Source organism: Dicentrarchus labrax, unplaced genomic scaffold, assembly GCF_905237075.1.
Source record: "Dicentrarchus labrax unplaced genomic scaffold, dlabrax2021, whole genome shotgun sequence".
Classification (NCBI taxonomy): Eukaryota; Metazoa; Chordata; class Actinopteri; family Moronidae; genus Dicentrarchus; species Dicentrarchus labrax.
This window is the reverse complement of record NW_026136712.1, coordinates 4,000,724-4,026,980: the sequence shown is the minus strand read 5'-3', so window position 1 is coordinate 4,026,980 and position 26,257 is coordinate 4,000,724. Positions and strand designations below refer to the sequence as shown.

The window sequence follows — 26,257 nt, the reverse complement described above, 5'->3', positions numbered from 1 at the left end:
TCATTGCTGTATTGATATTCAAGGCAAACCATTGTGTTTATTGCCCTGATCAATAAAGTCCTGATTGTCTCCATCAGTTCACGTCTGTGATGCCGCTGGTTTTTATTGATACTAGATGGGCAGACTGTTTGTTAGTCCTGACAGGTTCTGCGGGAGAAGCAATCACTGGTGTCGCTAATCAGCCTGTGTGATAATCAAAGCACAGGAGCAGATTATATTATCATATAATGAGGTTATGTACGATGACGGCTGAGCCGACACCGAGACACTGTCAGTGCTGGTTATAAGACTGTGTCAACTCAGGATTTGTCATTCGTGCTGTGTGCAGTTTTTGTAATGCTGCTGTAGAAATTAGGCCTTTTTTATGGGATGCATTTATTAAAAGTCAGTCTGGATCATTTAAAGGGGCAGCTTGTTGGAGAGATTTGTAGATGCTGGAGTAACTAGCATTGCAAGTTTTCCATTGTATTGAAATGATTTCCTTCTGGGATCACAGTTTACTTTGGAAGAGTGGGAATTCTCCTAAAACAGCAGATAATCAATCAGAAATGGGTATTTATTCACATTTTTCTCATATTTATTCGACTATGTGGTAGTATTGTAGGGTAGTTGGGGAAATAATTCCTCTTGGAATCACATAAGATTCTTTGATCTTGTGTTTGTCAGTACATTGTCTTACCTGTTACTGCATGCAGTAGCAGGCGAGGAAAATCTTTTGTGTGCAGCCATGTTGTTTGAGCGGTCTGAGGCACAGGAGATTGGCTGTAAGGTTGTAGTGATCTTCGGCACTCAATGCTCCACCTGTTGAATGCCGCTCCGCACTGATTGTCTGGTTAAGCCACTTGTTGAGCCATCTGTGTAGATTGTGTTTACACATTTTACACTCCACATCATTCATACTTATTCCAAAAACTATTTTCCCACACAGCTGGACTTGAGCTGGTTTAGAGAAGGCATCTTTTAGATGGAATATGGAGTGTGCCACCAGACTAATGATTTGTCACTTTGTCAGTGTTTAAAAGGCAATTATAAACTGATTTATTCAATTGCATTTAAATGATGTATTAATACACTCAAACTGAAAAACCAGAATAAAAGACAGTAAAATTGGCCATGTATTATTTCTGTTCCCTTATCCAGTATAATAGAGAATAATAATAATAATTTAACATTTTGAACTACCACTATACGTTTTTTCAACTTCTTTCCAAGATGAGATGATGATATATCACTACTATGCTTGTATGTTAAGTATAGAACCATACAGTCAAGAATAAGCCTAGCTTAGCATAAAGAATGAAAGCAGGGGAAACAGCTAGTACAGTACAGTACGGCTGTGGTGCAGAGGCAGAGCGGTTGGTTTGATCCCCGGCTCCTGGTGCCACATGTCGAAGTATCCTTGAGCAAGATACTGAACCCTGAATTGCTCCCGATGCCGTGCATCGGTGTGTGAATGTGTCTGAATGTTAGTTTCTGTTCGATGGACTTTGCCATCACTGAGTGAATGTGTGTGAAAGGGTGAATGTGGCACGTAGTGTAAAAGTGCTTTGAGTGGTCGGAAGACTAGAAAGGCGCTATACAAGTACAGGTCCATTTACCATTTACAGCTAGGAATCAGAGCCGGTGATCTGAGCGCCCAGTCCTAGCTAACACAGCTACATTTGGCAGCAGATACTTTACTGTCCATCAGGAAACTCTGTAAATCACAGAGAGTTGAGGCGGAGCAGCCGGAGGACAACAGAGGGAAAACTAGAAAAGATTTTATCCATAAAATATGATCCAGTTTCACCAGAATCAGTCACATAGTTGGTGGTGTGTGACTACAGCCGTAAAGCATTACACATCCACCCGGAGCCAAAAGTTATATAGTGCAAAACAGGTGTACAGGGCACAGAGTGGGAAAGACAGAGGCACCATTCACCCCATCAGTGCCCCTATCAGTGGAGCAAAAATAACTTTAAGTCTGTTATTTTAAGGGAGTTCCATAATGCTTTACATTTCTTTATTATTGCTGTCAAAATGTATAAAAATGTGCGTCATCATGCTCCTCACTGTGAATGAATGGAAGGCAGTGACCTCGTCCTCATCTTCATCAATGGAGGAGCAGTCGGTCGAATCACTCAAAAGCAATGTGTGTGTGTTAGCTGTCCACCACCTCATCAGTGTGTATCTCTTTAGATGCTACATCACCCTGACCCAGTCCCTCCACCTGACCATGAGCGGAGCTCCGGCGGGGCCCGCAGGCACAGGGAAGACCGAGACGACCAAAGACTTGGGCCGAGCCCTGGGCATCATGGTCTACGTATTTAACTGCTCCGAGCAGATGGACTACAAGGTGAGCAATGTGTGCACATATGCTAACGTGCATTCGCAGCAGCCCGTATTATGCACGTCTCTTTTCATCTTTGCCTTTGTCAGCGTTATGATATGCATTCGTCATTAAAGTCATCAGCCCACCTTTATGCCCTTCTCTTTTCATCTTTTTACTTTTCATCTCCCGTTTGCTTACTCCCCCCCGCCCCGAAAGACGAACTGATTAGTTAAACTCTGATTGTTATTTCTTTGCTAAACCTTGTCAAAATGCCCTCTCTGTACCCAGCCCCCACCTTGCTTCATTATGCGCTCTTGTATATTCTTGCACACACACTTTCTGCATATAGAGTGCTCAAGGGAGGCATAAACATAATCTTGTGATCCGGCTTCACAGGGGCGTCATTACAGTATAGAGGCGTACAGCACCCGCGGCTATACACACCACAGCAAGGTGTCAGAGAGAAGTGCTAATATACTCCAGGAGGTACACAAGGCAGTAGAAGCTGGCTTCAGAGGCCCACACTGTTACTCATATTCAGTCATGCGCACGCACACACACACACAAGCTGAATCAATCCTCCAGTCAGCTCCAGTTTGCGTCAGAGAGGGTTTCCTCCGCCCTGTAATTGGAGAGAAAAGTCAGCTCCCTGCTTCATCCTGGTCCAGCTGCTCTCCAGAGTTCTGTTCACCTGCTCTCAAGTTGATGTTGGCAAAGCTAGAATTTTCTCTTTTTGCAATCAACGCCTTGTTTTATTAGTGTGAGACCTTGTTTATGCATCATCCTGTTATTATTCGCCTACTCTCAGCCTGCTGTGTAGCTGCAAAGAATGTTCTTTTCCCATATATCTTCTGTCTAATGGCCAATACGTCTGCCTCACCACACGCCTTATCAGTCAGTCAGACAGGGTCTCCACCTGTGAGCCCGCCTGACTGACTTCCTGTCCCGCTGTGTCCATCTGAATGTCTGTCTCTCTGTCTCTGTCCACCAGTCTTGTGGGAGCATCTACAAAGGCCTGGCTCAGACGGGGGCATGGGGCTGCTTTGACGAATTTAACAGGATCTCAGTGGAGGTGCTGTCTGTGGTGGCTGTGCAGGTAAGAACAAGCCCTCCGCCTCAGGTACTCCCAAAATCTCATTCCGGCAGAGACTTCGTTGCGAGAGCAGCTCGTGTGTGTTTTCACCCCGGGCAGGTGGAGCTAAGTGTGTGAGTTTTCATCTAATTTGAGAAGTGGTCTATCCAAATCAAGTTGTGGTGAAAATAAGCCCTTGAAAACAGCACCGCTGTAGTAAATAGCCTCTTCATCACCGATTGCAAGCGTAAATTGCTTCAGATATATAAGACTAATCCAACAAGACTGGCACCTTTGCACCGCAGAGCCTCTTCATAATTGGAGCCTCCTCTGATCTGATTTGAGAGTTGAGGATGGAAAACCGCCTCCTTTGCTCGCCCGTGGAGCTGGTCACGATGCTCACATCTTACAGCGCTAATAACAGCAACTCTGACCAGACAAACTGCAAGCTCTCAAAGGATGTGCTGCAATTATTCTGGGGAATTATTCTTTGCTCAGTGTTTGTACATGCTTAATTTGCAAATGTGTATAAATAACAAATTATTTGCCCTTTATTTGAATTAATTTTCTCTGTGACATTACAAGCTTTCCTTCCACTGTTTTTGACTGACACCAAAATAGCCCATTTTGAGCCTTGAGCATGTCCCTTTTGTCTATCCCACTTAAATATGTATTAACAGTTGGAAATGTGGTACTGTCAAACAAACAAATACACACAAGCAACTTGGTTGCAAATATACTTGCATCCAGACAGTAGCAAACATTTGAACTTGATAACATTGTAATAATTATCAGTAATGGCCTCTGGGATTGGCTTATGGTGCTGGGAAGGAATTCCGAGTGTCCCTGTTATGTTCTTTGGCTGAATACAAGTGCAAGACAGAAATCAAGCGTTTGTGCCTCCGGGCATCTGCTTAATTTTTCATTTCAATTTAGTCAAACCAAAAACAACGGTCACGATAATGAATATTTATCTCCACAAGAGTCTTTTGGATAACATTAAACAGAAACAGTCTTCGTGTGTACATGACTATAATTACAAAGCTGTGACTGAATAAAAAGTTTGAGTCTGGTTGTAAAGAGCTGAAATGACATTTGTCTGTCATCAGTTATCAAGTATTATGTGCCGAGGTGACTCAGTGACCCTGCCAGCCTAAATCATACTAATTAGACAAGAGAAGTAGCCGGCAACTTTTCATTGGGTAAAAGCAGTATATAAGACAGTGTATATGGGCGGCTGTGGCTCAGAGGTAAAGTAAAAGACTGGTAGCATACAGCCTAATGGAGAAATGACCCTACTTCTGACTTGATTTATTAGCTCTGTCAACATTGTTGACATGTTGACAGAGCTAATGACATAAACTAAACTAAATACACAGCCAAAGCTGCAGTGTTGTGCAGATTATCCAGACTAACAAAGACACATTGCTTCTTAATTTTCAATGCTGTGAGCACAATGAACAAAATTCACCTGCCATTCACCTCCATTGTATTTGAGTGGAGGCAGAAATTTCAGGACAGAGATCATTACCTTAGAGAGGAGTTGTTTGAGACCAAAACAGTGCTAAAAGGAGAGTGCAATTGGACTTTTGGTGGACTCTGGATGAACTGAATGGATCATTGTAACAGTGACTTTGCCTTTGTTCTCGTCCTCTTCCTCCACTTCATGCATAGTGACATGAAGTAAAAGAAACTTTCTATTCTCCACACACTGAGCGCTGTATACTCTGGGCAACCTACAGTACCTACCCCTTTGATTACGGGAGTCTTTTGAGAAATCAGCCATATTCTGTGTGTTTCAGCTGATGCTCGCTTTTCTGCTGTCTTGCATTCTGTTATCCCGGATCAAACAGAGCCTCTTTCTCTGGTTTCTTCAGTCCCTGTGGTGTATTCAAATCCTGCATGCTGTTGCCCCTGCATGCTATCTTTATGCATGTGCACATACTGTCACAGCAAAACGTATACAGTTGATAAGGACGCTGATTATGATCATGATGATAATGGAGATAGAGGCCCTCAAAGGATCATTATTCACTGCTAGCCTCGCTCCTCTGCCCTTCCCTCCATCTCTCTTAAGCAACAATGAAAGTCATGCAGCCTTCTTCCATAAGCTGTGGAAGTCTACAGTACTTAGAGAATTTTAAAGTGCCAGAAGAATGAATAGGTGTTGCGTGGCGTAATGAATAATAAATCAACGATGGCTTATACTTGGAGAAGTAGACCTTGAGAACAGAGGAGCGTCAAACTCCCGCTGTGACAGCTGGCAGCCTGCTCCAGCGCTCAGCCCGCTTCAGTGGAGCCAACGTCGAGCCATCTCTCACCGCGGCACACACACCTAATCCATCCTCTTAAAGTGGGAGCAGCTAGCATCGCGGCGGCGACATACTCGGCTGCCGGTTGGGTCTGCTAACACAGGTGGCGGGGACCGGTTCTACATTAAATAAAGCAAACAGAAGGCCGCCAGACGTAACAACATGGAGATAAATTGGTGGAGCTCTGCCTCTGTTACAGCCAACGCAGGCCCGGACTGTGAATATATTGATGCTGCTAGCTGCACGTACACTCAAAGAGCCGGACCCCACTGGATCACACCTCTCAGAACGGTGTCTGTTCGTGAACTTTTTAAAAATGTCTTTGTGGCATTTTCCTTCCCTTCCTGTCCCTGTAGGCTGGCAGTGGTGGGCCGCTGTCATTTCACATAAAAAACAAGCCCCACTGATGTTCTCATGAAAACTTTTGTTCTTTTTTTTTGTGTGCTGCAGCTGCACTGTTTGTTTTTGCATTTCCTCCCCCCTCCTCTCCCTGTTGTGTTAGTATGACTGAGTGATCTGTAGCCGAGTACTCATCCATGAAGAGATGTTCCTCCTCTTTCCAGCTGTCGACTCGCTACGCTCTTTTACCACACGCATGTTAAATTCATAAAGCCTCTTACAGGCTGGGATTCAGAGTTTTAGGCCAAGACACACACACACACACACACACACACACACACAGAAAGTTCATTTCTGATATCTCATTCAATCATAATGTAGACAAACGGAGCCTTGGCAGTTCACCCATCCAGTAAACCCTGGCTGATAGCATGCTCATATTATTGATGAAATTGTGTCCCTGAGAAAAAAGGTGCATGTCGCATAACAAGTTGACAGGCTGTTACAAATTGACTCTGGTATGTGCGTAGTGATATTAATGATATGCTAATGAGTAATACCAGACTTTTGGGAGTATTGACAGCGACTAGGACTGGTCGTGGTTTAAAACTTTTTGATAGTGGTGACAATACAGGACTTTAATTCCTCTAAAACCTTTTTCTGCCATGCTAGCGGCGTGGCTTTACACTGAAGTATCTGAACCACTATTGGATGAATCACCATGACATTTTGTACAGACATTTTTGGTCCCCAGCGGATGAATCCTGCTGAAATTGGTGACTTTTTCTCTAGTTCCACCTGTTTTCACTTATCCTGTGAAATACCTCAACATCGACTTGATAGATTGCCACAACATTTTGTACGGACATTCATGTTTCCCTCAGGCTGAATTGTAATAACTTTGTTGGTCCCTTAAAGTGGAAGTCCATTCATTTTACTCAAAGTGTGTTTCCAGGGATTTGGGAGTATTATTGCATATGTAAAAAAAAGACATATAAATTATTGTTTGGCTCCAGAGGACGCTGCATGATACATTTCCTCAAGTGATGTCACTTGAGGAAATGTAAATATCTGCAGGTATGGAGTTTGAAAGAAGTGAGCCCACCAGATTTCTGTAGCCCGCTCCTCATCTCTGCTTGAGGTTAGCGGCTTGTAGCTACATGAGTCTACTACACCTGCATATCCATATCTATCCAACTGTCGGTGGTTGTGTTGCATTGTGGGTAAAGGATGTGCCAGGTTTCAACAAGGAATGTGTGGAATAAAGATGATATCTCTGGTTCGGCAGCCATTGAGAGTCCAACGTTATGGGAGCGCAGTGCTAATGCTTTCCCATCAGACTCAGCTGTGCTTTGTGTAAAATATACTAATTAGCTCATTTTAGCACGCTAACATGCTAAACCAAGATGGCAGGCATGGTAACATTATATCTGCTTAGCATCAGCATGTTAGCATTGTCACTGTGAGCACATTAGCATGCTGGCACTAGGATTTAGCTCAAAGTAAGGTTGTGCCTGATCGGTACAGGCTCAAAAAGCAGCTAGAATGGTTGTAGACTATTCATTTTATTTATAAAACAGTTTAACAAACACTTTTTAATACTTGCTGTTATGTACATATTTAGGTGTATTAAGGCACCGTGTAATAACACTGATAATTCATCCTACCCTGCAGGTCAAAAGCATCCAGGACGCCATTCGAGATAAGAAGCAGAGGTTTAACTTCATGGGAGAGGAGGTGAATCTTTGCCCCTCTGTCGGCATCTTCATCACGATGAATCCGGGCTACGCTGGCAGGACTGAGCTTCCTGAGAACCTCAAGGCCCTGTTCAGGTAGGCCAAAGGACTTTATAAGTTGGATTCATTTTTTCATCTGGGTTGATGTTTAGTTCATCAATTAAAGTTTAAGCCATCAATACCATAACACATACCAAATACCAAAAGAATAACTTTTCTACAAAACCTGTGACAGACATATCGCCACCTCGTCACTGTCCCAGTGGGAGCTGGGAAAGGCTCCAGTCCCCTGTGATCCTTTGCAGTAGATTGGGAAATAGATATTGACATTTAAACAATCAATGGAGGAGAACATGTCAATATTGTTGGGCAAAGGGTTGAATCTATATTAAAAACATCAAATCCCATACTTCTATTTTTCCAACCTTAGTATTCAAAACTGTCAGTTCAAAAACATAAAGACTTTTTTTCAGTATAAAGTAGTTCAGAAGTAATTTCTAGTCACAATTCCAACTCTTATTATTCTCAAAACATTTCTGTGCAAATATTTATGCATATTTCTCTTGTAAAGCCTAATAGATTGTGTATAAAATACCAGAAAAACATATCCTCATATACCTCCCCTGATTACATTTACATTAAATTTACATTATTCATTTGGCAGATGCTTTTGTCCAAAGTAGCGCATAAATGAGGTACACTCCAAGCCACAGTATATCAAGGAGAAGCTATTGATCATGAATGCCACAATACTCAGTTTCAAACTCCTCCTGACAGAGAGAGCAGGTTGTTAGGTGAATATTTACTGCCTTAATGGAAATCAGCCGAAAACATTTGGTGAATAAAGCGGAGAATATTAGCAAAGAGCGGTGTGACGTGTTTAATTGTGATGGACTGTTACTTGTATCGAAGCTTATGACTTTGGTCACATGTCCACACTAGTTGAGTGAATTGCGTGTATTGGAGATCAGTGGTTCCCAACCTGGGGGTAGGACCTCTACTAGGGGTCACCAAAGCTTCATAGGGTGTCACAAGGCCTCTATTTTATGGAATGTAAGAATACTTACACTCATCCTGTTTATCTGCATTTTATTCAAATCTATAAAGAAAACTAAATTAAATTGTAATTTTTAAAGTTTTGAAGACCTGACCAAAAACTATATTCCCAGAGCCTTCACTCTCTGATAAACAGCCTCGACTGACGTTAGAAAAGTAGGCAGTTAAAACAACCAAATAGCTATTAGAACAATGAGAAGAAAACACTCAATTTGTCAAAAAAGAAAAACTTCCTGCAGTTATTGCATTCACTATTTGGGTTCATTGTACAGTTCATCAGTTGTTTTCTACCGTTATTGTTATGTATTGAATATAATATGAAATGTCCACAAAATATGTCACTTAGTTTACTCAGTGATAGAAAATGGGTTGAGAACCAGTGCTGTAGATGGCAAAACATTTATTTATCCAGGATTATGATTATGAGCTACAGCTTTAATGCCTTCTGTCCATTCCTCCACAGACCGTGTGCCATGGTGGTGCCAGACTTCGAGCTGATCTGTGAAATCATGCTGGTGGCCGAGGGCTTCCTTAACGCTCGCGTCCTCGCTAGGAAGTTTATCACCCTCTACACGCTGTGTAAAGAGCTGTTGTCCAAACAGGTACTATCTGCTTCCTTTGTCGTTTACACATCTGATGTGGTTAGAAAAAGCCAGATCCATTTCCACATCAAAGCTGAACAACTGACACAATGTTCTTTTTATATTTAAGTCTTTTGATAAAGGAATGACTCAGAGGCACCACACAAGAGCTGACTTAACTGTCTGGGTGAAGTAGTACATGCATATGAATAAGAAGCTGCAGGGAGTTTGGATGTTATTTCATCTAAATTTTTCTTTAATCCTTTCTTTGGTCCTGTTTTACATGTCTTGCCATTATTTTAATTATTTAAAAAGGCAATAAAATCACTCGCAGTGCTGACTAATAGTTAAAGTGGAGCTCTTCGACTTAGGTAAGGGATTTAATAAGCCTTCAGTTCTGGATGAATTTCCCATGACCATGGGCCCATTTAAGTGTCATAGAACACTACTTCCTTTTTATGGCTGTTTTATGAAGCTTTGGTTCTTGAGACATTTTTAAATATCACCTTAATTACACTTTTTAGCTGCTCCACAGTTGTTTGCCAGAGTTTCATTGCAAGTTTTCCAGCATTAGCAACTTTGTGGCAATGAAGTCAAACGATAATGAACAGACTGCTTCTCTAAGCTATATTCACAGGGGCTGAAACTGCAAATCAATGGAAAGTGCAGATTCAGAGAACTACTGTCTCGAGTTAATAATATAATTGTGGATTTAATATTACATAAGTCCTGGTCCTGTGCAGAACGACTGTGCAGTGTTTTCCTGCCAGCGAGTAGACACCAGAGCATGCTAAGCGAGTACAGTGAAATATATTCATGCTATCAAAATGTGAAATAATGCTGCAATAATGTTTTTTAATAAGTTTGTGGCCTCTAGTTTCTTGGTAGTGAAATGCTGCTGCAGTGCGTGTTCTGCTGTTTGGGCCGGTCTGGGTGTGTTGGTCCTGATGTGGTTGTGATATGAATATTCTGCCTGCAGTGTTGAGTTTCAGTTGGTGTGACATTGCACATGCGTTCTTTGACTGTATTCATACTGCCTTAGCACTCAGTTTGGATTGCTAAAATCAGATTTCTTGTTTTATTTGGCTGTTGACATTATTTAAAAAAATGTGGCCCATATCAGATTCCAGTGTGAACAGGTCACGGTCCTGAAGTGATGATGATGAATGTTAATGTAGAGTGATGGAAATGTCATGTGAATTATGATATGATTGTTCACACTGAGGTCACATTGCAAAAACCTGTACCTGATTTGTGTTGTTTGTCCGTTCTGGAATACTGTAGAAACATGGCGGTTCAACATGGCAGACTTGGTATAAGAGGGGACCCGCTCCCTCTGTAGACCTTTTTAATACAAAATTGTCAGCAGAGACATTTTTTATTAATTATATTATACAGAGCTTAAAATCAAAAAGTGAGTATTTTTTGTTTCAGGTAGGAGTCATGGTATTCCTGGAGAGTTGTTGGTTGCAAAGGTTCACAGTCCCTATGACCCTATAATGCATGTAGCCATGCATTGGGCTACATGCTGATGTCAGCAATCTGTTAAATAGGCCACTTAATTAAATGAGATACCAGGCAGACATAGTGGACACACACCTTATGTTTTCAAATAATGGAGCAAGTGTTTCTCCTCAGATTTCTAGCAGCAGCTGGAGGGAAATGCAAGTTTGTTTGAAGACTGATGGATCTCAGTGGTGAACTGAAATTGTGCAGATAAACTGTGATGAGGTTCATGATATGAATAGCTGAGATGGTAGTGGGATAATTTTTAATGAGCTCTGCCTTTTCAATCTTACTGCCAGCTTTACTGCTCTGAATAGAAGCCTGTGTATTTCGCTCTGCTCACTGACCCCTCTCTGGCCTTCATCAAAGGACCACTACGACTGGGGCCTCCGAGCCATCAAATCCGTCTTGGTGGTGGCCGGCTCTCTGAAGAGAGGAGACCCCGGCCGAGCGGAGGACCAGGTGCTGATGCGAGCTCTGAGAGACTTCAACATCCCCAAGATCGTGACCGATGACATGCCCGTGTTCATGGGGCTGATTGGGGACCTGTTTCCTGCTCTGGACGTCCCAAGGAAGAGAGACCTGGACTTTGAGAAGCACGTGAAGGAGTCCATTCTGGACTTGAAGTTACAGGCCGAGGACAATTTTGTACTCAAGGTAAACACGATTCCTCAGTGGCCCCCTGACGCGCTTGTCTGCTGCAGTTTATCGGATTGTGTTTTGATTACAACTCAAAAAATGTGTCACAAGTGTTTCTAAGCCTAGGATGAAGGCAAACACAATCACAAGTTATCTGCCAAGTCCCCAAATGGGGGTTTCATCTTTAACAATTTAGACAGATATTACAGTTGTAGCACTTTCATTTAGATTTATCTTAGTTCTCTCCAAAAGCTATTTACCTCACGTCATAATGTTCCACTGGGAAATACACATTAGTGTCAGGCAAGTCTGCAGCTTCTGGATGAATTGGGCAAATATAGCAGAAAGCCAATGGTTGGCTGCGATGAGAGTTCAGGTGCCGGAGCTCCTGACCTAATTCTGGTCATTATGTTACATACAGATACACACACACACACACACACACACACACAAGCACACACACGCACACCTACACACACGCACACACTCACACATGCACAATAGAAGGCGGTATATGTTGGAGACAGATGAACGCAGGACCAGGGGAAATAAGTGCAATCTGCCTCAGGTCAAATAGACACGGGAACCACATAATAACACTCCATCAATGGAGGCTGGCGCTGCACCATGCCACTTAACCCTGACATAGTGAGAGACAGCCACAAAAATAAACAAAGAGGAGGAGAAACACAGTGAGCGAGAGAGGGAGAGAGAGAGAATGGCAGAGCGGTCAATAACAACCATCCACCCCCAGAGCCTGAACTTTTACTGTCTTTGTTTGTGCGACCAACCTTTTGATTTCAGACAAAGAGGAGGGGGGAGCAGGCAAGGTGAGAGAGATTGCATACCTTTAGCGTTAGCCCATGCTAGCATTAGCCCTCCCTACATCAAAGCAGTAATCAACCAGGGCCTTTGAGAGTGCGAAGCCGCCCGCGCTCCGGCTGAATGGATGGTGAGTAGGAGCCGTGAGGAGCCCGGTCGATGGCATTGATTGAGCTCGACATCTGTATGTTTGAGTAAAAGTGGGGAGGAAATCTCTCTTTCTCCCTTTTTTTCCCTCTCTGTTATTCTTTTAAACACACTGCAGTGTCACCCTAACATACCTGAATTGACAGAAAATGTTAAACCGCAAGTCAGGACAAAATTCAAAAAGTCAAACGTCAGTGTGTTCCCACAACATAAAATGTTTCTTCACCCAAGAGTCGTGTCCAGATGTAGAGAAGCATTACATCCTCGGTGCTAGAGAAACTGCATGTCAGACTGGGAAAGTGTCCAACTTACTGTAGCAGAGAAATATTTATTTATTATCTTTAGGATCAGACGGAAAACGAGCACGAAACACCGCAATGTAATTTAATGGAAAAGTACAATTCACAAAGTATAATTTATTAAGAGATTAAAATACAAAATTTCAATTTTGCAATAAAGTGATATTAAGGTAATGGAAAATTCAAAACAATTGTGTCATGCTTAATTAAAAAAAAAAAAAAGGTTAAATAGTTAAAAGAAATGAAATTAAAAGACTGGACTTGCCTATCTCTCAAGGTTTGTGGACCCAGTTTATAACACCGGCTTGTTGTTATAAATGTTGAAGAAAAGAATTTTAATATCATGAATAAACATACAAATATCTTTGAAAAACTGTAAAAACTTATTTTTAAGTCCCAGTTCCATACTACATACTGGTTGTTTATAGTTTGTACTGTACACTATACTGTTTTTGCAGTTAGTCAGTTTCATATTAAAGTGTAAAAAACGTGGAGACCTCAATAAGACTGCAACTTTAAATTGCCACTGTTAATTAAAGTTGAATATTTAATATTTTATTATTGTTTTTCTAGGTCTCCCTGGAGCTGTTTCTTTCACCACCACCAACAATTCCTAGTCATTTTTTGCAGCCGTGGACAATTCTTCCATTTCCTGTGTATTACCACAACAGCATATTGACAAACCAAGTGTTTTTGGTTTGCATTCCGTCTCACTTTTGATATTCCATAAACTTTTGTCTGTCAATCAACACTAACTGATGAGACAGTTATGTGATTGGTCCATCTGCTCATTCAGACCAAAGTAACAGCCAGTCACATTACACATTAAGTTAATTTATCTCAACAAAAGGCAGATTTCTTGAGATGAGACATTTCATCTTCATATTTATATTCACATTTATATTACATATTTTGTCTGTATTTATTTATATTTTATCATATATATATATATATATATATATATTTCATAATGACTTTTTCATTGGTTTAATTAATCAAACACTTTTGATCTCCATAGAAACATTAGAAGACAACTATTGACTACTGGTGCCCATGACAAATACACTGATCTAAGTGTGCAAACAGAGAATAATGAGGGTGCAGATATCTGTCCTTCCAGAAGACCACTGCTGTCATTTATTGTAGTGTGTGAACAGTGTACTAAGCTGCTGCGCTGCACTGCAGTGCATCACACCACCCTGTCATTCTGCATCACTTCATATCCACCATAAACCACAATGTTGGGACTGAGATGCAGTAGACTGAGTGCTACAGTGTAGTGGCCCATGAAATGCTACATTATCTACACTGCCATTGTAAAAAGAGCTGTGTTTATTTGTAATCAGCGTCCTTCATGCAACGTAAACAAAGCATAATGTTTCACTCTGTATGTGTGTGTCAGGTGGTCCAGCTGGAGGAGCTGCTGGCGGTGCGTCACTCTGTGTTTGTGATCGGGAACGCAGGCACTGGGAAGAGCCAGGTGATGAGGTCACTCCAGAGGACCTATCAGAACATGAAGCGCAGACCCGTGTGGGCGGACCTCAACCCAAAGGCTGTGACCAATGACGAGCTTTTTGGCATCATCAACCCGGCAACCAGAGAATGGAAAGATGGTGATTGCAGAGTCCTGCAGGAACAGTGTCTGATCAGTACAAAGTGTTTAATGACCTGACTCTAATATCCAGAGTGTGAACTGTCTTTTCCCTACAGGCCTGTTTTCCAATATAATGCGTGAACTGGCCAATGTCAGTCACAGCGGACCTAAATGGATTGTTTTGGATGGAGATATTGACCCGATGTGGATTGAGTCACTCAACACAGTCATGGATGACAACAAGGTGTGAGCGAGTTGAGAGTGTGTGTGTGTGTGTGTGTGTGTGTGTGTGTGTGTGTGTGTGTGTGTGTGGACTCTTTTATTCAGTCTCAAAGTGAGTAAGGTTGCACATTTTCCGTCTGTAGTTAGATTAGCATTCAGATATGAATAGGGAGATGTGGTTGAGTCATCACTGACGCAAGAGAGTAGTGAAGTATTTGTATTCTGCGGATGAGAGAATGAATGACAGTGTGTGCCTGTAATGCTAAGAATAGTAAAGAGCTGAGGAAAGCAGGTGACATAATCCAGGCTAACACTGTGTAAAATACGGTGGCCGATAAGGGCAAAACGCTTCAAACACGGGAATGATGCAAATCCAAAAACACACAAACACATAAAACAAATCCAACAGAAAAACGCAGCAACAGAAAAATGCTGCAATCACAGAAACGAAGCAGAAGCACAAACTTTGTACTTTTGAAGCGTTTTGCCGTTTGCCCTTGTCGGCCACCATAGTAAAAGGCACAAAAACACATTCTCTGTCAGTCACATCTACAGTACACACACTGTGTGTAAATACACTGTCTCCCTCTGTTAGGTGCTGACTCTGGCCAGTAATGAGCGGATCCCTCTGAACCCCACCATGAGGCTTGTGTTTGAGATCAGCCATCTTCGCACTGCTACCCCTGCTACTGTATCGAGAGCAGGTAGACCTTGCTTTCTTTTCTTTGTCTCATCCCTTTTTTTGGGCACTTTTTCACAATATTGTGGTTGTATTGGATTTTTTTTTTTCAAATGTCCCTTTACAGACGCACAGTGGCCAAAAGATTACCTTGTGTCCATTTTTTTTTTTACATAACTTGATTAATTGCTCATTTGTTAGCCATTAGTTTGTTCACAATTGTTTGACCACTAAAGAACGATGTGTTATTATATCATCTTGTGCTTCTGTCACATAGAAAAGCCCTGTGTCAGAACCTAGTTTTAAGACCTTTAAAGGAGCTGAGATTCTGTAGTTCCCCTCAGCTCTTCTGAACATTTTAGCATCTTTCAGATCATTGTTTTGATTTTGAGACAAAGTTATCAACTCACATTTATCAGCTAAAAAACATTTTTCTCAGGAATTGGTGGGGACCAAAACAGATCAGTTAGTTGGATACTGGACACCAAATGTTAACTCATGAAAATATCTCTGCAACACAAAACATAGACATGTTTGACATAACAGCCAAACTGTTATTTTATTATCTGTTGATAACTTTAATTGATCATTTTAATTGTTGAAGGTTTTATTTTGCACCTTTTAAACAAATTGCCTCAAACCAACCGATGCACTGAAACCCTGAGGCCAATATCTCTGGCTGTTTAGGAAAATACTGAAGCAGCTATGTATAGTCTGATTTATGCATTTCACTTATGTCATGGCACATAGACAGACGAACTGGTAAAAGGGGCCCAACAACACATTTTTGCCTTGGGCATCCATAACGGTTTATCCAGCCATTTGCAGGTACTGTAATCACTAAATGTGTTATATTCTCTGTTTTTCTTTCCAGGCATCCTGTACATAAACCCAGCAGACCTCGGCTGGAACCCGCCGGTGTCCAGCTGGATCGACAGGAGGGAGGTCCAGTCAGAGAAGGCCAACCTGACCATACTGTTTGACAAGTACCTCCCCTCTTGCCTGGATACTCTCAGATCAAGGTAACACAGCTCCTCAGCCGCTCTGTGTCACTATGAAATGATACCCATACAGTCAGTTGACGCAGGATGTTGGGGGTGGGACACAACATGGGGAGGGACTGTGTAAAAGTGGGCAGAAGCAAACAGGGACTGACTCAGAAGAACTGGATGCCATCCTGCATTCTATTGTACAGGACCACTCGCCTCCTCCAACACCTCCATCAGCACTGCTATTGGAGCAGACTAACAAAAACAGGAAGCAGAGGAGGGAGACAGAGAGGAGGAATAATTTGTCCTCATTGCAAGGCCAAAAATCCAGAAAATGTGTGCAGCACCATAATGCCACATAGATATTCATAGATACATTTGTCATCCGCTTTCCTGGACATAAACGTAATTGAATTTTGTTTTGACAAAAGAAGCTGTATTTTTTTCTGTTAAAAAATGTATGACGCAATTCAATACATAAGGTGAAACCATAATTGAACTTCTCTGGGCACAGTAGTTATTTTACGTGCTGAATGAGAAACCCAAGTCAGTGGTAATGCCTGAATCTGGTGATGTAATGTGTCTGTCTTTGTTCAGGTTTAAAAAGATCATCCCTATCCCTGAGCAGAGTATGGTCCAGATGCTGTGCTACTTGCTGGAGTGTCTGCTGACTCCAGAAAACACCCCGCCAGACTGTGCCAAAGAACTTTATGAGCTATATTTTGTCTTTGCTGCGGTCTGGGCCTTTGGGGGAGCCATGTTCCAAGACCAGGTACTGCGTGGGCCTCCGGGCATGTGAGACGCTTACTAAGTGGTTGCATAAAGAGGGAAAAGAATGGGACACAACTAAAACAGCTGAATGATTTTTTTTTTTTTTCTCTCTCTGCTTATAACTCGCCCCCCTGAAAGAGTTTTTTGCACTTGCATTATGGGTATTCTTGGTACTATTCAAGCCGTGATGGCTCTTATGCAACTCAACTTTGTGTCTCTATTTATGAAAAGTCATTTGAAAGTTATTTCCAGTTGAAGAAATGGCAGTTTTTTTTTTAAAAGGGAGAGATCTCCATCTGAAAATGAAGTGGACTCCATTCCCGCTCGACAACACACAGGCTGGCTGAATTTAAATCAGCAGGAGAGCTGTGGCGAGCAGTTGCTAAGCAATCCAGTTAGCGCCGTACAGTAAGCGCGTCCATCTAAGTTATGGGATAAAACTGCTCTCCCCTTGGTACAAATGTACTCCACTTTATTTTCCCATCACAGATGCATTTAAATGCTAAGTGGTTTTATTGACTGGAGAGTTGGTAGTGAATAGAGGAGACAGGTAGCAAGGGGTGGGGAGGTAGAGGAAGGCGAGGAACTGCCAGCCAGCAGGTGATGAGGCTACTCCACTGTCTGAATCCGACAGATGGATAGATAGGCCTGCCATCTTTCATTTTCTACCCTTCATCTACTGTGGCCGTATTTCTATGTTGTCGCCATTTATTTGTTCTCTGGTTTGTATTCACACCAGCGTAAATCAAACACACAGATCCATAGCTACTGTATGCGGGGAGAAAAAAGCAGAGAGGAAGTCATTTTAGAGTATTGACCACCCGCCTACCCTCTTTGTCTCTGCGTGTGTGCTCTGTGTGAGTGTAGCTGGTCGACTACCGAGTGGAGTTCAGCAAGTGGTGGGTGGCTGAGTTCAAAACCATCAAGTTCCCATCCCAGGGCACCGTGTTTGATTACTACATCGACCCGGAGAGCAAGAAGTTTGAACCCTGGTCCAAGATAGTGCCCAAGTTTGAGATGGATGCAGATACACCACTTCAGGTACAACAGGTTGTTTTAGTTTTTGGTGCATAAATCACTAGTTTTATGTTAAGTAAAACTAATACTGAAACAAATTAAAATTAAAACAAAATTTTTTACTAACTATAACAACTCTTGAAACTAACTGAATTGAATAAAAAACTATCAAACTATAATTACTCTGCGGCTCATCACTCTCATCAAACTACCTGCCCAGTACCTAATGCCTGACGAACAAAGTTCGCAACCAGCTGGAGCATTTATCGGCCAGTTATGTTCCTCAATACATACTATATGTTTATATGTACATTTATATATGTTTGTCCCCCATGTGCAGGCATGTCTGGTCCACACTACAGAGACCATTCGAGTTCGTTACTTCATGGACCGTCTCCTGGAACACCGCCGGCCTGTCATGCTGGTCGGGAATGCTGGGACAGGGAAGTCTGTTCTGGTTGGGGACAAACTGGGATCATTGGATGCAGAGAAATACATGATTAAAAATGTCCCATTTAACTATTACACCACGTCTGCAATGCTCCAAGGTAGGAACCATACTTATTATATTGACTGATTCAAATTAAAATGTAATAAAGTTCAGAAATACTGATTATCTGTTTGTGGTAAAAGCGCAGTATTGCACATTGAGCTGTACCAATATAGGAAATCTTGAACAGTGTTTTATTTTCTATATTGGAACTAGGGATGCACCGATCCACGTTTTTTCACTTCCGATCCGATCCCGATACCTGAATTTGGATATCGGCCGATACCGATACTATTCCGATACCAGAGCTGTGTTTGCTTTAATATTATTATTATCATTATTGTTGATTTTATATGAGGCTGAAATAAACTCCTCTCAACAGGCAAGTATGATATGTACGTATGTATGCATGTATGTCCCAAAAGGCAACTTGAGGTAAGTATAAGGTCAGAAAAGAAAGTCAGAAAAACAGGAAATCCTGTTAACAGGAAAAATCCCATCCTGAAAACAAATATGCAACTGTAAGGGTTTCAAATTTATTGTCATGTCAATATTTATTAAATTCCCAAAATGTCAAATATTTGAGTCTTGAAATATAAGAAAAGTGTGTAAACATCTTACACACACACACACACACACACACACACACACACACACACACACACTATCAATAAAACGGTGTGCATCTGAACACCACAAGCACTGGCTCTTGTAGCATCAACAAATCAAGGTTTTAAAATGTCAATAATCTGAAATATAAGAAAAGTGCAATAACTGTAAACATCTTACGCACACACACACACACACACACACACACACACACACACACACACACCGTTGTCTGCCTGGAGTTTACCTTGTTTTTGGAATGACTCCAGAAGTGATTCCTGACAGCTCGCCTAAAAAATCCTCGTGCTGTTTCGTGTGGTGCTTTTTTTAAATGTTTGATTGCGTTCGTAGTGTTGTACGACGCGAGGGAGCTTCCGCGTCTCTGAATTACGGCTTTGCAAACATTGCATTTTGCTGTCTTGCTCTGCGGTGTTTCTAGTGTAAAGTATTTCAACACAGCGGACATGTTGGCTAGCCACAATGCTGCTCAATGCTATCCTGCTAGCTGGCTGCAAACTAAGGAATGGATTTCCTGAGCGGGGGCGTGTCTCATAACTCTGTGTCTCATTGAGCCGCGCCTCCGTTCAGGAAATCCATTCCACAGTTTGCAGCCAGCTAGCAGACTGGCCGGCAGGAATCACCTGTGGAGTCATTTCAGCAGACAACGTTAACGCAGACATGGCTCATGGATATCGGAAATCTGCGCAGGTTGGATCAGGAAATTATTAAATTAAATTAAAAATTAAATTCCCCCAGTGTGGGATCAGTAAAGTCTGTCTTATCTCATCTTGTTTACAGTCTATATATTTTGTTGAGTTGTGTACCTACATGATCAAAAATGTTTCCAACAAATCTGTCATTTCGGTGTGTTTCCTACTTTTGTGTAGTTGCTTTGACTTCTGAGTAAATACGGGATAGAGGGATACATTAGAGGGAGGAAAGTAGTTGGCGGATGTCACTTAACGTTATGTGAATACATTGATAGATTTCCTCAGCCATGAACATGATTCCTACCTTAGTCACGTCAGCCATGGTGGTTGTTTACCAAAGAAGACAACAATTCCCATGATCCCATGGTATATCACACCGTCATCAAACTATCTTTTGCTATTGTTTTAAAGTGATTGACCCCAAAGTGTCAGAAATTACATTAATATGGTTGGACTCATATTAGCCAAAATAAGTTTAAAAAGGACATGATGGTTTTTTAATTCTGCTGTTGCGATTTAGGCTGTGGAATGATGCTAGGAAAACTACAATAGTACCCATAATGCTCTGGACTTGGTTGTGTCCATTATTTTCTATATTGGAACAACACACACAGGCTTGTGAACACTTAACACGAAGAAATGTCTACTTGCAACCCCTCGTACAGGATGCATGCCTATACGCTGTGAGCAAGTGTGATTTTCCCTTCTCAGACTGTTTCATGTGAATAATAGCTAGGGGCCTTAAAGGTAAAACTATACAGTGTTTCAAAATAAAATAAAAAACAAAGGCAAAGAAAGAAAAAGAAAGATAATCCAATTTTTATGTAGCAGACTTTAATGTCTTTTCTTCTTTCCAACCCCTTTTGTGGGCCCCCCAGGTCAAGACCACAGGCTTCTGTACTCTTCCAGTTGAATCAAATGTCTCCACACTGACTCTCCAACTCTAAACTACTCCATAAATATTGATATTCAATTACACCTTCCTCAGCATTCATTCTTTCTTTCCCACATTTCTGCTCTCTGCTCATCCATTCGTCTCCCACACAGCCGTGTTGGAAAAGCCCCTTGAGAAAAAGGCCGGACGCAACTACGGACCTCCAGGCAGCAGGAGACTGATCTACTTCATAGACGACATGAACATGCCTGAGGTGGATGCATATGGAACGGTGCAACCTCACACACTCATACGCCAACACGTGGACTACAACCACTGGTGAGGCTCTGTCATTGACATGCAGCTATGCAATATATATGTATGAGCAAACATGAGTACATGCCTGGGCTGTTTAAACAGGAAGACATTATGCCTACACTGTGTCTTTGTAGGTAATTTCCAGAGAAGACCACACCAGCAGTGGAATTGTTCATCACTTTAATTGCTTCAATGACGGACACTTTCAGAGAATTTCCCCATGTATTAACAGAGAAAGGGATAATTCAGATAATAGAGTGCCAGCAGCTGATAGGTGTAATACCCTAATAATTCAAACGAACAGGCTTTCTACTGAAAACATCTTCCTTTTAGTATTCAGACAGATCCCCGCCTCAGTATCAATATGCTCCAACTTTTATGAGTGTCAGAAGTCAAATGTGAATACAGGGTTGTATGAGTCCCCTTAAAGGATTTTGTTGCTCATCTCTCTGACATAGTGAGGCCATTCTGAACATGGTTCCACTGCGTCAGACACAGGCTGACTGGCTTAGACACGGTCAGCCCATTAGAGATATGCTGGGAGGATTTCAGGTATGAAATTGAGAGGATGGAGGACGCTAGCGAGCCACGCCAGCTTATGTAGGAGCTGAGGCGTCCATATCGGCAAAAGCATGGGGAAGGTGTGTGTGTAGCATGTGGGTGTTTGTGTGCGTGCAAGGCTGTTAAATAATGTTGTTTTTTTCCTGCGTGTGTGTATGTGTGTATACTCCCAGGTATGACCGTAATAAGCTGCTTTTGAAGGAAATACACAACGTTCAATACGTGTCCTGCATGAACCCCACAGCCGGCAGCTTCACCATCAATCCACGACTGCAGGTACACACACACACACACACACACACAAACACACACACACACACACACACACACACACGACATGTCCTCACAGCACATTGTGTTCCACCGGGTTATGCAACACACTGCTGAGCTTACATGTGCACTAATTCCTCTTGCACATGTTATCATGTTATCATCTTTTCTCTATATTTACCTCCTATTATTACAAAACGTTGGACCATCACATTGTTTGTCTGCAGTCATTTTTTTCAGTGTTTGTTTGTTCATTCATTTGTGTGGCCATTCATGCACAGTTGATCGGTTTTAGACAAAACATTCACAAAAAGCAAATCACGGCGTGTCTCAACATTCAGCATTTAGTAAATTCCACTGCTTTTTGCCCGAGGGTGGTGGCACATTGTTTTTACTTATTCTTTTGTTTGTTCATGTGCAATATCTCAGACTGAAGTGTGTATCAAAACTTACTTTAAAGCACACGAAAAACACAGGAAACGCTGGATGCCATAATTATTTTTTGTGTTTGATCATTGTTACATTGGTCTAATGTGACATCTCAGACATTACTTAGTTCGTAGCTCACTAGGCTACTTCCAAAGAATTCAAGTCAAAAAAATTATGATGAAATGAGGAAAAATATCTAAATGACAAAATATGCCTGTTGTCCGGACTTCACATACAGTATGAGTGTTACAAAAACAACAGTGTTTTGTGATCTGCTTATTTTTAGGCAATTAAACTCGCCTTTTTTAGAGGATAAGCCTGCCATCAATTTATGTTTCTTATTGTGCACAAATCCCATTAAAAGGCCTAAATCATGTGTTAGTCCATTCCTCAGTACTTTCAAGATTTCCCTTGACTGCAGCACAAAAGTCCATTAGATCCTTCTGAAGATCTAACTCTTTAAAAAATCCTCACAAATTAATAGATTCATTTTAAAAAAGGCTCTGTAATTTCCTAAAACAACTGGCCACTGTAGTTATTATCAAACGTTACTATGACCTTCTCCCATCTACTCACACACATGCAAATGTGACACCACCATACAATAAATTAAACTTCTTACCTTGAAAATGATTAAATTCCAACATAAAATGTATGCAGATGTATGAAAGTGTATAATACACCATTAAAACTGAGGAAAAAATGAGACATTTACAAACAGTGCAGCAGTGCTGGTAGCTGCTGATTGCAGAGTTGAGTGTGGCTGTTAAATGACAGCAGCAGGAACAAAAGAATGCTTAGATCTTGTAGTTGTAATATCGTCCCCCATGGATCAACTGAAACAATCTTATTCAAAATAAAGTCATTATAAAACTGTTCTACTGAAGTCTGCTCAATACCAAAAGTCAAAACACTCTAACACTGACTTTTAAAAAAGTTGAAGGACATCAGGATCCTAAAGTTGGATTGGATTGGATTCTAAAGTTTCTAAAAGCATTTATTGTTGCAGTCTTTTGGCCTCGGACCGGCGCAGCCTATACGTTTTCGATTGTCAGCATCATTTCGGAGGTATTTAAACACTGGGACTCTTTCAATCACATTGCCCTTCTTTAGACCTGAACATTGACCTGAAGATAGTTATCCCTGCACCATCTGACAAAAATCTTTCTCAAAATGCACTGTAGACTCAACATTGGTTTTTAAAAAATGTACCAATGCTGTCGTAAAAAAAAAAATGAATTGTCTGTGATGACTGGCATTGGTAAAGTGTACAAAACAGGTGATAGGTACTTATTCTAGGAGATAACAGTATAGAATTTAAACTTGTTTGCCACATTTTACCCTAAAAAAATGTATCCACAATTAAATGAACCAAGCGCAGTGTCAACCTAAGAAACAGAAGGTGAGGCAGAATGGTGTTAAAAGCGCTTCTAATATCAACAAACAGTGTTATGAGTCTGTTCAAGATGTGCCTAAATAGTGTTCGACATAAGCAGCAGTGTGTCTTCAGCGCCCGCTAGCTTTGTGATATGCAAAGTGATGAGGACTGGGGTGAGAGAAGGGTGATTTAAAGGGATAGTTTGGGTATGTTGAAGTGGGGTTGTATGAGGTAGTTATCCATAGCTACAGTAGACGCCAGCAGGAGTACCAGCAGGGAAGCTAACGTTTTAAAACACCAAAGTCACACAATAACACAACCAGACTAACCGATAGAGGCAGCGGCAGGCCCGCAATTTTTGTCAAAGGAGTCTGGTGGATTTGAAAAGACGGACATAACTGCTTCTGCTGTTTGACAGCAACGTATAGTGGTGAAGATCTAAATATAGCGTACACGTAATATTGATTCCTTTGATGTGGGCCTTTTTCTAAGTTGCTACACATTTTTCTGCACAGCAGTACATTGCCTAGCTTCCATGCTGGTACTCCTGTCTGCTTCACTTGGGGCGCGCCAACTGCCATCTACTGTTGTCACAGTTGTGCAAGTTGAGTTATGGAACATGACTGGCAGAGCAGAGCAGGTGCAGTTCAGATGGTTTAATTGCAAACAAGGGTGGTGGAGCTTAAACCCACAAGACCATGAGGCAGTTTTCCTAAACCGGCAAAATGAGCTGGCAAAATTCAATAAGACAAGTAGAAAGTCTATAAACTCAAAGTAGTTCGTACAAAACTGAGAAGACATTAGGGGAGAGGTTGAAAGTTTGACATACGAACAAGGACAAACTCACAATGAAATAAAGAAACATAAACACTAAATACACAGGTGAGGGGGAGGATAACAAGACACAAGTGAAAAAAATAATCAGGGTGGGGCAGATAATCCAAACTGAAGGGAAAACAGACAAAGATGGGAAGTGGAGAAAAACAAGACACAAGAGGACAGGAAATAAAAAAAACATGGCAACTGTAGGTAGTAGATTGAGATGGGTAATTAAGAATCAGTACTGGTGCCGGTTCCCGACTTGTGAATACAGAAATATCGATAAGCTACTGGACAAACGATACAGCTATCTGCATTTATGTAATGTTACATAACCAGCAGACGGAGCAAAATGTTCAAAAGTGTGGGCTCACTTTACTGACTGTAGTGAAAATGGAGCTAAATTCAACTTGCAAAAAAGGAATAATAAAACTCTTATCTTTCCATGTAATTTCTTTCTTTTTTGGACCAAAATATGGCAGGTAGTAGTAATAGCAGTATTGATGAGCAGTATCAGTATCAAGGAAATGTATTTATCATTATACAACACAAGGTTGTACATGGAAATTATACTTTGCAGTCCTTTCATGCTACACACATAGAAAAAGATAATTGGATTCATAGAATAACAGAAAATAAATAAAATGAAATGAACCAATATATACAGTTATTAGCCCGGAGCAGCCTTAAGTCCAAGCTGGGCCAGCATGGTTCCTATCTGGCTCGCTTCCCTCTCCTCCTGGAGCAACAGCACCCGCTGTGGTGGGTTGGTCCCGCTGATAGGGGTGGATCGTCTCAAAGTCCTCTGCTCTTTAATCCAAACCCCATGCTTCCTTTTCCGGTCCGGCAGGCTATTTATGTCTTATTTCAGCAATAAAGCCACAAACAGATTCCAAAGACGAGGGTTGAAGGAGCTAGCCAACCAGCTGCAGCCGTTGTCAGTCAAAATCTGCTGATTCAGTCGATGTAAACAATTTTAGCTTAGCCCTTACAAATCAAACTCACTCAGACATCATTCAATGATGAGTTTGAAGGAGCTACTGGCCTCTATCTACATCCACAGCCATTGCCAGTCTGTATCAAGAGACTGGAATAAGATTATAATAATTATAAAGTATACATATATATATACGCATATGATCAAAGGAGGAAATGACTTCTAACTGGGGTATACAGTAGATAGTAAACTTGACTAAACTTAGAGGACTACCTTTCTGAAGGAGAATCATATAATTATAGGTCAAACTTTAAGTTGGTCTTATTTGAATTTAAAAGGCTCACTTAACAGATCTACGTTCCCTCTTTACTTACTGCTGTAAACACCCACAAGGTGACCCTTTCTTTTAGTATGGCAGATAATTGACTGCCTCATTAGCGAGGAGCAATATGTTTACTGTCGCCTTGTTTGCACCGTGTCTCCCTCTGCAGCGGCACTTCTCTGTCTTTGCCCTGTCGTTTCCCGGAGCCGAGGCCTTGAGCACCATCTACACCTCCATCCTGTCTCAGCACCTGAGAGGAGAGGGCTTCAGTGCCGCCCTGCAGAAGAGCTGTCCCAACGTGGTCCAATTAGCACTGGCGCTGCACCAACGCATCTCCTCCACCTTCCTCCCCACCGCAGTAAAGTTCCACTACATCTTCAACCTGCGGGACCTCTCCAACATATTCCAGGTGAGACACAGATAGAGTATATACCAGAGGGATTTATCT

The 26,257-nt window shown here is 41.6% G+C and overlaps 1 protein-coding gene across 3 annotated transcripts in view; it reads left to right on the top strand.

The window, feature by feature from the left end:
- Nucleotides 1-26,257, top strand: part of dnah9 (dynein, axonemal, heavy chain 9) — a 332,930-nt gene that overhangs the window by 205,963 nt on the left and 100,710 nt on the right. For all 3 annotated transcript variants that reach the window (XM_051416718.1, XM_051416719.1, XM_051416717.1), the window contains 15 exons: nucleotides 2,179-2,335; nucleotides 3,303-3,407; nucleotides 7,709-7,866; nucleotides 9,290-9,428; nucleotides 11,283-11,570; nucleotides 14,223-14,433; nucleotides 14,531-14,658; nucleotides 15,232-15,340; nucleotides 16,190-16,337; nucleotides 16,902-17,076; nucleotides 17,943-18,116; nucleotides 18,433-18,640; nucleotides 20,949-21,114; nucleotides 21,828-21,930; nucleotides 25,979-26,218. In XM_051416718.1, coding sequence (XP_051272678.1) covers nucleotides 2,179-2,335; nucleotides 3,303-3,407; nucleotides 7,709-7,866; nucleotides 9,290-9,428; nucleotides 11,283-11,570; nucleotides 14,223-14,433; nucleotides 14,531-14,658; nucleotides 15,232-15,340; nucleotides 16,190-16,337; nucleotides 16,902-17,076; nucleotides 17,943-18,116; nucleotides 18,433-18,640; nucleotides 20,949-21,114; nucleotides 21,828-21,930; nucleotides 25,979-26,218 — 2,509 coding nt within the window. The remainder of the gene's footprint in view (nucleotides 1-2,178; nucleotides 2,336-3,302; nucleotides 3,408-7,708; nucleotides 7,867-9,289; nucleotides 9,429-11,282; nucleotides 11,571-14,222; nucleotides 14,434-14,530; nucleotides 14,659-15,231; nucleotides 15,341-16,189; nucleotides 16,338-16,901; nucleotides 17,077-17,942; nucleotides 18,117-18,432; nucleotides 18,641-20,948; nucleotides 21,115-21,827; nucleotides 21,931-25,978; nucleotides 26,219-26,257) is intronic.